The following is a 17,962-nucleotide window of genomic DNA, read 5'->3' on the forward strand; positions in this document are numbered from 1 at the left end:
GCCACAGCTGAGTGGGTAGAGAGGCCGTCTGGGAATCAGAAGGTCCCCGTTTGCCCCACCGCGCTCACCCAGTCTACAGTACTGAGTGTGTCAATGTGTACCTGAGCAAGACAACTGCTCTGCATTAATAGTGCCCACTGCTCATTATAAATGCAGAGAGCAAATAACACATGTGCAAATATTCAGTGCCAGTGACCCAAGGTACCCCAAAGGAGTGGGGATTAAATCGTATTATTTTGATTATTGCCTCCTCTCTCTTCCTGAAGCCTCGAGTATGAACGAGGCACTCCTTGAAGTAACCGAAAGCATTGATCTGGACAAAGTTCAGACAAAGTTTAATTTGCAGAGATGAAATGTAGAAACTATTGATTTGTAGGCTTGGTATATGTAGGATTAATAGAACATTTAGTCTACTCTAGACCATGCCAGTTAACACAGAGAGAACTATTGATCTGACACTTGTGGTGGTCAATTCCATCCTGGACTTGCCTTCACCCATGCATTTAATAACACAACTGCTGGGGTATATATATATATATATATATATATATATATATATATATATATATATATATATATATATATATATATATATCTGTTGTTGTGCAGAAACCTCATCTCTATATTTTGACTTGTGTTTTTTTTCATAAATTAATTCCATCATGTGATCATAGTGTCACACGGAAGTAGTGAAACTATGCATTAGCAGATCTACTCGCTCGCTCATGACTAGGCAAAGGGTTGTGAGATCAGCTATTTTCACTATTTAAATAAAAACAAAACCATAATAATAATAATAAAAAGAACGGGGCCCACAGGTTGAGAACCACTGTCCTATAGCACCCATAGCTGTACGCATTTGTTTTGTTTTGTTTTATAAAGTTATCTTTACACTGTGTTTGGAGGGAGTGGAACACCCTTGCAGCTAATGCATTGTTATAATTATTGCGTTAGCTCGTAGTGAGTGAAAGCAATGGACCCACGTTTAGAACCACTGTTACACATGGCTCTCACCACAGAGCCTGATAAAACAAATGAACAGTAGCCTAATCAATGTATAAATGGCTCAATCAGATCACATAACGCCTCTCAGAATATGCTTACTTGAGGTGGTGTCGGCAAGTCTGGTAGACTAATTTATTCCCTCATTAGGCTATGTTTAATAACAATTACCGGTATTGATAACAATTGTCTCCAATCAGGCTTCGTTATGCTGCAATCACTTTGTGCCAAATGTCATATGGATTGGAATGTAAAAAAGATGAAATGATGAATACAAGTCACCACTTTACCTATCCATTCCATTGTAATAATATTGCCCACAGGCTGATGCATTGCTAATGCATTGCACTTCCTGCAGAAATAACATGAAAGCATTGCCTAAAGCAAGATAATATAGAGCATTGTTAACTGTACAGTATCCACTGCTGAATATAATATAGACATGTCTTTCTGTCAACCCCTTTCATATTGTAAAATCATCTTTATTTAGATGAACTGCTGTTGTCCTTTTTATAATCCTCTGGCTCATAATGAATGAATTGGTGTGGAGCAAGACTTTACTACTGTAAACCCTAACCCTGGTTAATAAACAATTATTAATTTAGCTACAGTATATTAGCATGCATGTTTCGGGGTGGGGGGGGGGGTGCCCTTGCCTCTGCCCTTGCCTCTGCTTTTCATAGACATAGTCTGTCTATGTCAAAGACAACCCTCTGGTCATGTAAGGATAATTCGTTGCTGTCGGGAGGGAACCTCCTAACTAAATTTTTTAGGTTTTTGATTTCTTTCAGTCAATGCTATTGAACGCTTTGGACAAAACCAACTCCATTGGACCCTCAAACTGTCTGCTAAAGCAACTAACACCACCTCTCCCCCTCTCAAACTGTCTGCTAAAGCAACTAACACCACCTCTCCCCCTCTCAAACTGTCTGCTAAAGCAACTAACACCTCTCCCCCTCTCATGCAAGTAATTGACAATATATATAGTCACAACACCAACTTTGATGTGGCAGTGGCACTATTGCTTTGTTTTCAAAATATAAGGATTTTTTAATTTCCTGAAAATTGTATATTTTTCATTTCCTGAAAAATGAACATTTTGGAGTTAGGTGGTGTTTTCCCGACAGCAGGGATATATATAAATGTTATTTCCTTTAGAGGATAAGATGTATCATCTCGTTTTAGAGGGGGTCCTTGGGCACAACACAATGAATACAGTACATAGACAAAACAATGCATTAAACATGTCGACACAGAACAATACACTTACAACATCAACAAAACATAGATGCTCTCCAAACCACTCAAACACTACATCAAGACCAGAAGCATCTGCACTGAAACACCTAACAAAATACTAATAATAGTGATACTAATAATGAAAATAATAAAAAATAAAGATAAAGATAAAAAGAATAATCAAGCATTAAAGTACACACCTCTCTCCAACAATCAAAATCAAGTACAAATGGGTTTCAGGTCTACAAGCAAAGAGGCCTTGAAACTGTTAAATGATGTAATTGATCTCAAAGAAACAGACAAGTTGTTCCAATCAGATGAAGCTTTAAACTGAAAAGCACGTCTCCCAATTTCATTAGATGTTGAGGGTACATCAAAATAAAGTTGTTGAGTATGTCTAAGAGGGTATCTAGAGTTATATGTAACTAATAACTGTTTTAAATATGATGGATAATTAAAGTAAATGCACTTAAAAATGAAAAGCAGCCAGTGGAATTGCCTCCTCGTTTGAGGAGTTAGCCAATTTAAGGTATCATACATGACACAGTGGTGTGTCTGGTAGGGACACCTCAAGACAAATCTACAGATACTATTGTACACAACATTTAATTAATGGAGATGAGCTTCAGTAGTATTCTGATAAATGATATCACCATAATCAATAACAGGAAATAAGAGTTGTTGAACAGTGCGTTTTCTTATTGTATAAGTAAAGCAATAAAGTATAGACCTGTACATTATCTTGAGACTAATATTAATCCTAGTTATTAATAAACTCAATATGAGGTCCAAAGGAGAGCTCAGAATCCAACCAAAGACCCAGGTATTTAAACGTCACAACAGAGTTAAGAATGGACCCATCAGCAAAGTGAATAAAAGTGGGGATAATGTTGTATCCCTGCATCTGGTCAGACTGACTTAGATATGGTTTCTTTAGGTAGACTCTCTGAGATGTTTGATACATTACAATTTAACAAGTTAATACAAAGTATGCTAATCACATTAACCCTGACATCCCTATTTTGAGAAAATAAAATCTAAATTTGTGGAAAAAAAGCTTGGAGATCAGCTATTTTCATAAAATGTGTGCGTGCGTGCGTGCGTGGGTGCGTGCGTGCGTGCGTGCGTGCGTGCGTGCGTGCGTGCGTGCGTGCGTGCGTGCGTGTACACGTGGATGACCTTCGGCCCAGCAGGAGCACAGAGGCCATGTCTGCTTCTATCCTCGGCTCAGAGCAAGACCTCAGACGTGCCCTTTCTTAAGGTAGTATGACAGGGTTAGTACATTGTGCCCTTTCTTAAGGTAGTATGACAGGGTTAGTACATTGTGCCCTTTCACAATAAGGCGGTATGGCAGGGTTAGGGGTAAACAAGCAAAGGGAGAGCTGTGGTGGAGTGTGTCCTCATTCACTCACCGTGGACGCAGGAGAAACATGATGCTGATCGAGGAATCATAACGCATATTGCTCCTTGTCGAGGCTAAATGAGATGGTGAATGGGGGAAGCCAAGGACCCCCAAAGGACCCCCCCAAAAGATTATTGTCCCTGAGCAAAACTGCTCCGGGACTTGTAATAATGGCACCTATATTTCTAATAGTTAGGATGGTTAAATCCAGACACAATAATTACCAGTAGTAGTTCAGTCACACTGTCTCCCTCTCAGCTTTCCTACCGTATGTACATCTCCTATGTTTCTTTCACAGCTTTCTGTCTGTCTCACTTACACACTTACACTCCCTCTTAGCTTTCTATTGGCCATATTCACACAGCGGCCATCTTGCCATTAGGATAATGGCAGCGTGGTAACTTGCCACCGGTTGCCACATGGCCGCTGTGTGAATATGGTCTATTGTCTATAAGTCTACAAACTCACAACATGATGTGAGGTTATTTTTTTATTTATCTTATTTTCCTCTTCATTGTCCAACTGGCCCCCTGGCGACCCGGCCACTTTGAAAGCCTGTGCTGTAGCAGGGCTGAGGGGGCGTTGCTGTGGCTGAGCGCTGGAGTCACAGGGTGACTATCTGCAGGGAGATGAGACCCAGATGAAGGTCACGCCTCATCCATAACAGATGATTCATATACGCCCTGACCTTTAATACCTGCACCACTAGGCTCAGCACTCTGTCTCTGTTTCTCTGTCTCGCTCTCTCTGTGCCAATGCCTCTCTCTCTCTCTCTCTCTCGCTCTGTCTCTCTCTCTCTCTGTTCCTCTGCCTCTCTCTCTCTCTCTCTCTCTCTCTCTCTCTCTCTCTCTCTCTCTCTCTCTGTTTCTCTGCCTCTGATTCTGTCTCTCATTTTCTCTGTATCTCTCCCTGTCTCTATCTCTCTCTCTCTCTCTCTCTCTCTCTCTCTCTCTGTCTGTTTCTCTCTCTGTCTCTCTCTCTCTCTCTCTCTCTCTCTCTCTCTCTCTCTCTCTCTGTCTGTTTCTCTCTCTGTCTCTCTCTCTCTCTCTCTCTCTCTCTCTCTCTCTCTCTCTCTCTCTCTCTCTCTCTCTCTCTCTCCCTCTCATTCTCTCCCTCTCATTGTCTCCCTCCCTCCCTCCCTCCCTCCCTGTCTGTCTGTCTGTCTGTCTGTCTGTCTGTCTGTCTGTCTGTCTGTCTGTCTGTCTGTCTGTCTGTCTGTCTGTCTGTATGTCTGTCTGTCTGTATGTCTGTCTTCCGTGTCTCTCTCTCCTCTCTCCTTCTCTCTGTTGGCTGTCTGCCTATGCAGTGCCCTACCACAATGATAAAGTGTACTGTGGGTATACACTATACAGTATACTGTGCATGAACACGTGCACACACACGCTCATGCATGCACGCATACGACACGCACACTTATGATTGCATGTGCTTACGTGCAAGCATAAGTACAAACATATACAAAGAGACATGCACACATTTACAAGTGCATGCACGTGTCGTGTGTGCATGATGGGGCTGGCCCGAATGCCATTACGTTGGTGTTTGAAGGTTTGACATATTCTGGAAGCATATCAGACCTTCATATACAAATGGCCTTTGTTTTGCTTCAGAATGTGAAACCTCTGCACTCAATAACAACACCAGTATGTCTTCCGCTGGCGCCCTGCGCGTGCGTGTGTGCGTGCGTGCGTGCGTGCGTGCGTGCGTGCGTGCGTGTGTGTGTGAGAGAGACGGAGAGCAATTCTGCAGAGCTTATACCTTGCTACGATTGTTTCTTTTTTAACAGCCTTATCCAATCAAAGTTGAACGAAAAACAAATGGAAATCACTCTTATAGCTGTAAGCTCGTTTCTGTCACACTGACTCAGCACTGCAGCATGTAATGTTTTCGTTTTCCATGTCGTAGATGAGTGCTGAGGGCCAGATCTTTTTTTTTTCGGGAAGTTAAAAATATCCTTGTCTGAGAAGAAGTGATTAATGTTGAGGCATAATGAAGTAGAAATGGGCACTCAGTAGAGCGCAAATCTTCACCAGGAGGCATGTCCTACCTCTCTCCATCTGTCCGTCTGTGTAGTGCACAGGGCCGGATTAACCCCCCATGGGTGCCCCTGTGCAGATCTTTTTATTTAATTTTTTTACTTTTACTCACATGTTAGACAGCCTACTGTACATACGGATCCGACGTGCACGCGTGCGTGCATGCTTATTTGTCCCTTTTCTGCTCAAAATGAGACAATCTGGGGTGTTTAGGAAAACATGAAAACAAACTAAGCTAACGCTGATGCTACTGCCGGCCGGTGCTGCCCCTCCATAAGCAACAACAATGACAATAACATGGGGGCTACACCATAGTCAGGGAGCCCTTCTTCTGCTTTGTGTTTTCACGCATTCTTCTGGCACTGGCACTTTTCCCCTAGAGGGCTGGGATGGATTGTGTTAAGTACCAAAAGTGAAAATAGAGTGTAAATATCTCTGATTCAGATTCTTCTATTTAGACCAAAAACTAGCTTGATTTGCAGCTCATTTCTCTAAACGATATGATCCTAGCTTACAAAAAGTATGTTTTGGGTGGATTAAATGACAATCGCGGGGCAAAATTATTCTGACTGGCAGTTTCCGGCCAAATCCGACAAATTTGTGCGAGCTCCATCATTTGTAGTTTTCGTGAGAAGGCAGGAGGATAGAGACCGAGGCAGAGCGAGGAGAAAAACACAGGATAGAAACAGGTAAACGAACAAACAAAAAAAGATATACAGTATATACGAATAACATATGTAGTTGCAGGTACTGTATGTACATGACGTCAGGACAGTAGCTTCATATGCATACAGTATGTCTCTGTCTAGGTTTTCAGAGGAGTCACACTGTGAGTCCTTTGCTCCGCAATGTCATTGACACTGCGATTACATAAGGTGCCGTGCCGATCGATACATGAAACTGAACAGTAATTGGATGACGGGATGAGATGTATACAGCTGTAACCAGGAAGTGGCAGACCATGCCTGCCCTACATAGCCTCAGGAATGAATGTGACCAGCATGCAGGTGTACTATAAGCTGGACGGACAGGCACCTGATTGGCTAGTGGTAGTCTGTAAGCCTCGCAGGAGGCTTTCCCTGTAGCCTGAAGGGATGATTGTTCTGCAATTACGAATTCACAAACATTGCATGAAGTTGACCGATTCGGTAAATATTCGGAAATTGAGGTCCTTGGCCTGCCTGTCAGGGTGCACAAGAAATATGATGCTGATCAGCCTAGTTTATGTGTAGTATTAGCCTACAGTAGCCATGGACAGTCACACAGACAGACATATCGGTGAAAAAGGTATCTCCGTCTAGCAGAGATGATAATGTTGGGTTATTTCCCAAGCTGTTTTCGGAAATTGATATAACAAACTGTACAGTATATAGATGTTGGTGTCGATTACCATGGCAACGAACGACCCTTTGAAGCATAGCAAGCAGACATCAGGTCAGCCGGGCCGAACGACACAGAAATGTGTTTTGGAGGGAGGAAAAAAATCCTAATAACAAACTGTCACAAACTGTTTGAAAAATGTATGCAGTGACAAACACCTTAGGCCAAAAAACATTCCATTGTCGTTTTTCATTGAACGTCAGTACATCAGACTGCGTCAGAAAGTGCATCTGTGATAGTATTGCACATGCTGTCCTGGTGCCACAGGCCTATTTCCCCCTTCATAATCATCCTATTCTTTGATACTTTTACATTTGGTGCTGTAATTGGCTGGTAATCATTTTGTTCTTTTACTTTAGTAAATGGCTTTTACGTGTAACCTTCATTTCTACCTAAATTGCTACCTACACTGTGTGTGTGTGTGTGTGTGTGTGTGTGTGTGTGTGTGTGTGTGTGTGTGTGTGTGTGTGTGTGTGTGTGTGTGTGTGTGTGTGTGTGTGTGTGTGTGTGTGTGTGTGTGTGTGTGTGTGTGTGTGTGCGTGCGTGCGCGCGCCAACCAGTGAATACTGCAGTGCAGTCACTCAGAGTGCAGGCGTGCACACACAAAATATCATATGCACACAGCTGCATATATATGTATATGCAGGCATCCACATCATGCGTGTGTGTGTGCTTTAATACGATGCGGACGTGGAAGTGTCAGAAGTTCACAGCGACACGGCGCTCTCATCTAATGTGACAAATAACTTCTTCCTGCAGTTGCATTGTTCTAATCCCTTTAGTGGGCTGCGGGATGGAAGTATAATTGCGTTTCTGTGGTGCAGAGCCTTTGATAAGACGGAGGCTGTGCTGAGCGGAATGTCTAAACGGAGACACTGTGCTCTCTCCCGCTCGCCCCTCGCAGCCCGTGCTTCACTTTCCCCTATCATACTTTCTCTTATGCTCTGTCTCCTTTTCCCTGTCGCCCCTCCGTTATCTGTAAAACTCATTCTATCTCCCGCTCTCCTCACCCACCGCCTGTCATCTCTCACGCTCACACTATCTCCCTGCCTGCACCGTCCTAGCTCCATTTTTGCTCTATGCCGCTAACCTCGTAACCTCGTCCTCTCTCTCTCTCTCTCTCTCTCTCTCTCTCAGGCATAGCAGTGGATAAAAGAGGAGTGGTTTACTTCGTGGACGGGACCACCATCCAGAAGATTAACGAGAGGGGCGTGCTCTCAACCGTGATTGGCGCCAATGGGCTGATGGCAACCCAGCCGCTGAGCTGCGATTCGCGCATGGACATCAGCCAGGTAAGCTGATTGGCCGTGGTAGTCAGAATCAACAACATTTCCACATGAATGACTTCCATTTGAATGACTTGCCGAAGGTTTGGTGTCATCAACAAAATGGTTGTAATCATGTAAATAGAGACGACATGTGGCACAGTGAATGAGAGAGGATATTTACTCAGGCAGTGTTACGTCCCTTAGTCTAGGGGTAATGAATGTAACAACATACAGACGGAAAGGATACGACTGAATTAATTTATATTTAGTTTTTATCTGGGGAGGCGTATCCCTTTTTTGGGCCAGTCTGCCCTGTCCGAGAGAGTCACACAAATAATGTATTTGGCATTAGCCTAATTTATGTGCATAATAAGAAGATAAGAAAAAAGGGCAGACTGCCAGTTGCAATACATTATTAAACTTATTAAACTGATTGAGGCCATGTAGCTGAGAACTTTTTTTCAGAGCTTTTTTACCTGTTGGACCTTGAACATGGCAATCTTCTGAATGCAATTGCTTTTCTTTGTTTATTTAAGCACCTCCAAGCCACAATTATTTTTTGTTCATCTTGTGTGTGTGTGTGTGTGTGTGTGTGTGTGTGTGTGTGTGTGTGTGTGTGTGTGTGTGTGTGTGTGTGTGTGTGTGTGTGTGTGTGTGTGTGTGTGTGTGTGTGTGTGCGCGCGCGCGCGTGTGCGTGTGTTCAAGCAGCTCTCCTCTCACCACTTTTGTAAGACAGGGCAAGGTTATATGTTCAGCACATTTAAACAAGATAAGTCAAAGCACACAAAATATTAAGAATTAAGATATTAAGACATAGTTCATTAAGTGTAAAAGAATCACATAAAAGGACATTTTAATGTAATTAAAAATAAAAAGTTAAAATTAAACTTAGATAGATAAGAGAATACAATTATAGTGCAGAAGAAACTATTGCAAAACCTCAGTTGGACGCAAGACAAACAGAAAGGTCTTTCAGCATTGTATACAGTATAACTGATAGTTGTAGCAGACCTACAGTCAGTTCCTGTGATTTTGATATGTGGTGCATGAAAACTGTACTCTGCTTCTGCAAGTTTACTTTCCTGGGTTCAGAAAGACATGTTCCAGATGACCTGAGAGGTCTGGATGGCTCATGATGTACTCATTGTACTGTATCACAAGATCACAAATGTATTTTGGCCTTAAACCGGTCAATGCTTTATTTCATTTCAACCTTTATTTAGTTCTCGGAGAACACACTGAGGGCAGAGATTACAGTGGTGCCGAGATTACAACACATCAACAATGTACAATGGGGGGGACAAAGAAAACAAAACATAGATGAATAAAGTAAATTACTGGTAATAATAAAGGAACATTACATAGTGATCAACTCAATTAAAACAGGTACAGTTGATATTTACCAACGTTGATATATCAAGTTGAAAGCGATATAGAGAAGGAAGAGAGCTGTACTTTAGTGAAGTTTGTAAGGTGTTCCAAGTGTGTGGGGCAGCGCACTTGAAAGCAGATTTTCCAGAAGTAGTGGAGGTATGTATGGTCTCAAGCATCAAATAATCTTGAGAGCGTGTATGATAAGAAATAGTTTTCCATTGTAAAAGAGAGTTTAAATAAGAAGGTGAGTTCCCAATTAGAGCTTTATAGATAAATTAAAACCAGTGTTGGTCTCTTCTTGTCGCAGTAGTATTTTGAAATAGATTATTTTGCAAGCTAGCCAGTGCAAATATGAGAACTGGAGTGCCGTGATTTTTGTATTTTTTCCAGTTTTACATATGTTTATGAGTTGACAGTACTTCATTAGACCCCTTGGTGTGGTTGTTACGTGTAATGATGTCTTCTCTTTGTATTTAGGGTTTCTTCCTGGAGGCTGAAACATTGTCAGTCAAACGTGCCAATGAAAAGACTGTGATATAGTGACATCACAATACCATCCCCTCCCCTAACCCCTCCCCCTTTATCATACAACAACAGCTGTGGGTGTGGCTTCAGTTCAGATGGATCACCACCCACCAGGCAAACCAGGCATACTTAATGAACTGGGGCATGTAAACATACAAATTATATTTTATCAATTACGGTACACTATTTTGAAAGAAAAAAGAAAAGCCAAAATCCTCCAATATAATAATAATACCTGATGATCATGTTTTAGGGTGGAAAATAATCACGGCGCTCCATCTTTAACAGTAGCCTACCGATTGAAGCTGAGCACTGACTTTTCATTATTTTTCCTTGGATCCCAAAACAAATTTGTCTTTGTTTAACTGGAGACAATTCTGGCACATGTACTGGTTGATTTGTTCAGGGCATTTACTCAGTGCTTGTATTGGACCATAGTCCCCTGGTGATATGGTTATGTAATGTGTTTGTTGTCTGCATAATTATGGAGACATATTGTGTTGTTTTTCCATAATCTGAGCCAGTGGGAGCATGTAGATGTTGAACAGAAGAGGCCCCAGAATGGAGCCTAGGGGAACTCTGCACTGTAATCTTTTTCTACTCAAATGTTTAATTACCTACAGTAGACACAAAGTAGGTAATCCCTGTCCTGTAAGTATGATCCAGGCTAAGTGCAGAATGTCACACTCAGTTTTTCAGTCTGTCTAGTAATATGTTGTGGTCAACTGTATTGATTGCTGCACTGAGATCCGGTAATACTAAGACTGAAGTTGTGTGTGTGTGCGAGTGCGTGTGCGTGTGCGTGTGTGTGTGTGTGCGCGTGTGTGTGTGTGTGTGTGTGTGTGTGTGTGTGTGTGTGTGTTGTGTGTGTGTAATACGGTAATACTAAGACTGAAGTTCTGCGTGTGCGTGTTCTCCGGTCTCAACAGCTCTGCTTCTGATCCAGAACATCATGGTTGGATACGTAGGCTATAGATTGTGTTTGGTATATTGCACGGTCAATTTGACTGCACAACAGATTATAGGCTACAGTAAGGTTGTTATTTATAACACTACATAACAAGATTATACATACTGTATGTGACACTAAATAAATATTAATTTAGATCTGCAGTATCAATCCTATATAGTTTAAAGGGTAAGACCACTTTTGTAGAGGTTTGGGTTGTGTAGTTACCTTGCCATGATGTAACTCCAAATGTGGACAAGAAATCAAAAATAATTTCTCCAGTGATTAGAAATTGATAATTCAAAATATGCTCCTCATTGACTTACATTGTACGCTGAAACAGCTCTCAAAGTCACTCTTTTAGTACGTAAACAAACACAAACAAAGTTGTTTCAGACAATATAGAGCAACACCAAAACTCATGTGGTTTTATTTCTTCATAAAAATGGTAACTTCCTGTTGATTTTACTATATGAAGATCTGGATCCGGATCTATGGATCCAGTCCGGGTTTTCTTCTGAATAAAAATGGACAAATCAACAGGAAGTTAACATTTTTATGAAAAAAGAAAACCACATGAGATTTGGTGTTGCTCTATATTGTCTGAAACAACTTTGTTTGTGTTTGTTTACGTACTAAAAGAGTGACTTTGAGAGCTGTTTCAGCGTACAATGTAAGTCAATGAGGAGCATATTTTGAATTATCAATTTCTAATCACTGGAGAAATTATTTTTGATTTCTTGTCCACATTTGGAGTTGCATCATGGCAAGGTAACTACACAACCCAAACCTCTACAAAAGTGGTCTTACCCTTTAAGTATACAGCTTATTATTCTGATAATATATTGTTAACACTGATGCTAGGTTGTATGTTCTGACGTCAAGCGATGACGCTGAAATAACAGTAATAAAGGGGTAGGGTTATATACGTTTTTTACTTCTCCCTACTCCTTTCCGAACATATAAAGAAAGAAAATAATAATTATAATACCTGCGGCCAGTGAGGCTTATTTTTTGTTTGTTGTTTTTTGTTTTGGGAATATTATTTTATTTGTTCTATATTGCACTTATTTTAATTATTTGACTTTTTTGTCAAATTTTTATCATGTTCGGAATAAAGTTTTTCATTCATTCATTCATTCATTCATTCATTCAGGTTCTTGGTTTACTTGTGATCTCTACTGAGGCACTACACACTGTCTCACTGCACTTAATGTACAGTATGTGTTTACCTTCCTTATTTGAAGTCGGTCTGGTTGAGAGAGTCTGCTAATTACCTAAGTTGTAAAGTTTTTATGTGCGTCTGTGTTTCGGTTCGTTTCACTGTGGTCCAGGTGAGCACCCAGAGGTGTTGTTCTTTACCCAATCCATCTGTGTGTTGCCTGTCAGCATCCCGCGTGCATCTGTTAACACGCATGTCTGAATTCCATCTGTGTTTGCTGTTATGTGCTAGCGCTGCTCCGGTGTCAATATTGGAACGCTTGTCCGTAGACAAACAGTTCTGCTGCAGTGAGTTAAGCTGAGAGAGAGAGAGAGAGAGAGAACACAACCATGGCATTGGTTGAATTCATAGGGTTTAGCGTCGGTACAGTTTCAGCTTCCAGTGCATTATGGTTGCAACTGACGGTGACTTACAAGTACTGTAGTTTTTACATTTTATTTGACTTACATATAGTATTTACATTTTCAATACCTTTTAATACTTTATATTCCACAGTTGTTTGCCCACCTCCCCTCCCCCCTGCACCCCGCTGCTCCCTACTCCACACAGCGGAGAACATTGACGTCACCACATTGTAATGTCGCTGATGGCATATACAATATATAATACCCATGATCAAAATAGCATACTTAGCTTCTATGTACATACAAGTAAACAACATGTAGCATATGACAAACATGACATAATCAGCAGTCAGGGTTCATTACGTTCTTGGCTTTGCGTATAAAGTTTATATCTGAAGCCCATGCTACAGTATGGAGCATAACTGATATCTGAAGCCCATGCTACAGTATGGAGCATAACTGATATCTGAAGCCCATGCTACAGTATGGGGCATAACTGATATCTGAAGCCCTGCATGCTACAGTATGGAGCATAACTGAAGCCCATGCTACAGTATGGAGCATAACTGAGCATACATTGTTCTTTGTTGATGACACTGTGCCAGCATTGGCGATAGATCTCATTGGGTGCCAATTTGACGATCAATCTGAGTACCTCTTCAATCTTGATTAAAAAAAAAATACATATTTAGCCCCATGTTCGAATGCAGCAAATGAAAAAAAAAAAACACTCATCTTTTAGTTTCTCTAATAACAACCTAAAACATGAACCTTGGTTGAAAAAAACTAAAGTTGTCCTTTAGCATTAACAATAATAAAAATACTGGAGGCCTCCTGTGGAGAATGAGGCCGATGTGTGCTGGAGGCACGAGGACAAGAACGAGAGGTGAGGTGCCTTGATTTGATGAATCTGTCTCCGTGTCTCTCGTAATGAGATTTCACACTCAAAGCTCTCCCCTCTCATTTGACATAGCCTATAATTGGACTTGTCAGTGGCAATATAACAAGATCCATTTATTTACCAATTCATCCCAAGAATCATCAATCAGCACACTGATCTGTGTGTGTGTGTGTGTGTGTGCGTGTGTGCGACTGCGTGCGTGCGTGCGTGCGTGTGCGTGTGCGACTGAACTTCTCACCCTATCTCTAAGGGAGATGCCAGAAAACTAATTTGGCCGCTTGTATTCGCGACCCTATTCTTATACCTTGTGTTAGAATTGATGTGCAACTAAATCATGCTTATTCATTGTAGAGCAGCAACCAGAAACACAAGTTGGTGGTTCCCAACTTGCATCGTTCCCAAGTAGGCCGGGCGGGCACAGCCATAGTTCTTCATAATGTTGATATGCTTGCAGAGATCGATAGGCCTGCTTTTGAGCTAATCACACTATACACTTTCCTGGCTGGTAAGGGTCTGACGACTGACGTTACCATCAGTTAAATGCTTTCCCCATCACCGCCCACTTACAGTGGCAGTTCTGTCAACTAACTGCTGCCCCAGTCAATGAGCCAGAAACAAGGTGACAAGGTGAAGTAATCAACCGAGTAATCAACAATTTGCCAAGACTTGATCTCAAACACCAATAATGAAACATCATCTGACTCCTGACACGGGAAAGAAAACCCACATCTGTAAACATTGTGACAAGAGCTTCAATGACTTGAGTAATCTTAGGAGATACCAGCATCAGGGTGAATCTGATTTTCTCAGTCAACCATCCAGGTTGACTGAGAAAATCAGATTCACCCTGATGCTGCACTTGTTTATTTGAGTGAACATCAGTCTAGTCTGGACTGGCATCTGAGAGGACAATGCAATGCCTCACTGTGGTTCAAATCAAAAGACTCACAGGTCGGGAGAAGGGCCTCTTCTCAGCGCACACACATCTTGTGATGTCACAGTTTTCAGTGAGTGAATCCATTATCCGTTTACTCTCCTCCCCGGTCTACATTCTGCAGTTCTTTCTCCGTCTGTTCTGGCCTTGGTGGTGTTAGAGGACAAATTAACATAATGCTGTCTCACAACGTGTGAGACAGCTGATAGCTGGATCTCTATGGTACTCTACACATGGATTCAAGATGTCAGACTTATTCTCTGTGTGCGGGTGCGTGCGTGCGTGCGTGCGTGCGTGCGTGCGTGCGTGAGAGAGAGCAACTAAATCATGCTTATTCATTGTAGAGCAGCAACACACTAAGATGTTACCATCTTTGTGGTAAAGATGGTGCATTGATAAAATTGATATTACTCCTACAGATTTTGTCAATCGGTGCACATCATCTCTATTGTCATGTGATCAAGACGGATCTGTCCAATTCTTCATAATCCATCCTGCGAATTTCGAACATTGCTGGCCGACAATAACCTACCTGACCTGGTGGAGATATGTGCTCCCAGGAGCGCGTTTTCCACTATATCTCCCTGCTCTTAATGGTTAATTAAAGGAGAATTCCACCCTAGACGTTTTTTACTGAATTCTATTGATAATGTGTATATAACAAAAACATTTTTTTTTTTAATAATAACAAAATATTGGACGCCCCTGTCCCTTAGATAATAGCCTTATCCTGGTTCTACTATGCGGATGTCATGGAACAACAACACTCCATGGGACTTACTTTTCACAGCATCTAGAACAGATGTAAAAAAATTAATAAAAAAAATTGCACGATTGAAGAAGAGATCTAGCGTAAGGGCCACTACGGAGGATAAATCCGCTAAATCGGTATGGAACGCTCGGTGTGTTTTTTTGTTGTTGTGACGAATGGATACGGACTACAAATTAAGGTAAAAAAACTGCTTGTCCGGAATTCGCCTTTAATGAGCCTATAATTGGTTTTCTAATTGTGCTGAGCGGGGCGAAAAATGGAGCAGAGCCTGAACGATAAGATAAAATAATTGTATTCACACTTCAATCTCATTCTATTATAAAATATTGGTTCAATCTATGCATGAGTTATCTGTCTGAACCACAGCTGTGGAAGACCAGAGCGAGTGCTCTCCATGGTCATGGAACAGTGTTGTGTAGAAGTAGGCTCTGGGCAGACCATTTGGACCTTTTGAAAGAAACACTGTAAGCATTATCGTGGAGTAAAGTGCTATGTTGAATGGATTGTTTTGACCACGCTGCTGGCTGCCTATGTGCTTATTCAGCACCATGGACAGAGGCACGTAGAGGCAGCTGCACACACGCACTGTGACGCACACACACACACACACACACACACACACACACACACACACACACACACACACACACACACACACACACACACACACACACACGTATGTATTTTAAAATAGGAAAAACAAACTTTACAAAACAAAACATACCATACTGTACTGTACTGTACTGTACTGTACCGTACCGTACCGTACTGTACTGTACTGTACTGTACCGTACCATACTGTACCATACTGTACCGTACTGTAACATACTGTACTGTACCATACTGTACTGTACCATACTGCAATGTACTGTACTGTACTTTACTTTAGCATACTGTACTGTACCATATGGTACCGTACTGTACCATACTGTACTGTACTGTATCGTACTGTACTGCTGCGCCCTGTGTGTGTGTGTGTGTGTGTGTGTGTGTGTGTGTGTGTGTGTGTGTGTGTGTGTGTGTGTGTGTGTGTGTGTGTGTGTGTGTGTGTGTGTGTGTGTGTGTGTGTGTGTGTGTGTGTGTGTGTGTGTGTGTGTGTGTGTGTGTGTTAGGCTGCGCAACAGTGACACTTGGTTGTGAAAACCAACCAAACTCTATTTCGTGCTCAGACAGACCCAGCCAGGGACCCAGGCAGGGACAAACATAGCTGTCTATAGGAGTGGTTGCACCACCAAAATAATATACAGTTAAAGAATGTAAAAAAGGTAAAGTAGTATGGAAAAGCCAGGTAAAATGTTACAGCCCACTATCACAAAATGAATACAAAGGAGCACAATGTGTGCATACAGTACACTTACCCACTCGTAGATATAAATACTCTACAGTATATGCGCACGCACAGGTCACACACACGCACGCACACACACGTGCACACACAAAACAACAATGACTGGATGACAGTACCAAGCTACAGATATTCTCAAACATGGATAGGGAGATGACTCCAGAGGTGTGGGGCTCTGCCACATACAGTGTTGTTGTATTTATTTTTGGAACAGTAAGGAGACTGGTGTTGCTTGATCCTAGTGGTCTGGCTCCAGCATAAGGAGTAAAAAGGGTGATATGTCGAATGGTGCAAGGTTGAGTAATATACAGTATTCATATATGTTCAAACTAAAAGTGGAATCCTGAAATCATCCGGTGTGTACAACAAGCCAATGTGGAGAAATGAGCACAGGGCTGGTATGTTCACATTGTCTTATACTGATTCATATAAAAGTACATTTACTCAAGTGCTGCCTGTACTTGAATATCAATTTTGAGGTACTTTCACTTTACTGGAGTATTTCCAATTTTCAATAGGCTACTTTTACTTCTACTCCACTACATACTCCACAACAATTCTATGAAAACTTTAGTTATACTATTTACTTTGTGGATTTTGTTAATTGTTACAAAAGACACTAATCCTCAGCCCCATATTATGCCGGCCATTTGAAAATAGCAGATCTACAAGTTCACAATGCGTTGCATCGCAAATCGGCTATTTTCTAAAGATGTTTTTATACATTCTGCACAATGAGTATAGGTTACTTTTACTTTTGGTACTTTAAGTATATTCTGATGCCTATATTTTGTACTTTTACTCAAGTACATTACTTGTAACAGAGTATTTCTACATTGCAGTATTGATACTTTTACTTAAGTAAAACATGTGACTATGTTTTCCACCACTGACATCCTGGCAGCAGTATTTTTTATTTGTTAGTGGTGGATTTAGGTAATCCAGAGAGAGTGCGTGCGTGCGTGCGTGCGTGCGTGCGTGCGTGCGTGCGTGCGTGCGTGCGTGCGTGCGCGCCCCCCTGCAGGGGCAGCAGGCGGGGTAGTGTTATTTGAGCCCAAGCTGATCATGGTTATTGGTTGACATTTGGACCAGCGTGTGTCTTAGATAAACAGGGAAGGCTCCCCGCCAACCGCTGTGACCTTTGCATGAGCGCAGGGTTGGTTGGGGCTGGGGGGGTGTTATCCAGGAGCTGGCTTTTTTATTTGGTTTTATTAACCACTTTCAGCCTTCCGTCTCTATTTTGGCATGTCTTTCTAGGGGAAAATGTTA

At 41.7% G+C, this 17,962-nt stretch overlaps 1 protein-coding gene across 1 annotated transcript in view; it reads left to right on the plus strand.

Annotated features, from left to right (window-relative positions):
• The window catches only part of tenm1 (teneurin transmembrane protein 1), a 425,652-nt gene that overhangs the window by 332,364 nt on the left and 75,326 nt on the right, over nucleotides 1–17,962 (plus strand). The window contains exon 24 of the mRNA XM_079512339.1: nucleotides 8,197–8,351. Within this exon, the coding sequence (XP_079368465.1) occupies nucleotides 8,197–8,351 (155 nt within the window). The remainder of the gene's footprint in view (nucleotides 1–8,196; nucleotides 8,352–17,962) is intronic.

Source organism: Electrona antarctica, assembly GCF_951216825.1.
Source record: "Electrona antarctica genome assembly, chromosome: 1".
NCBI classification, from domain to species: Eukaryota; Metazoa; Chordata; class Actinopteri; order Myctophiformes; family Myctophidae; genus Electrona; species Electrona antarctica.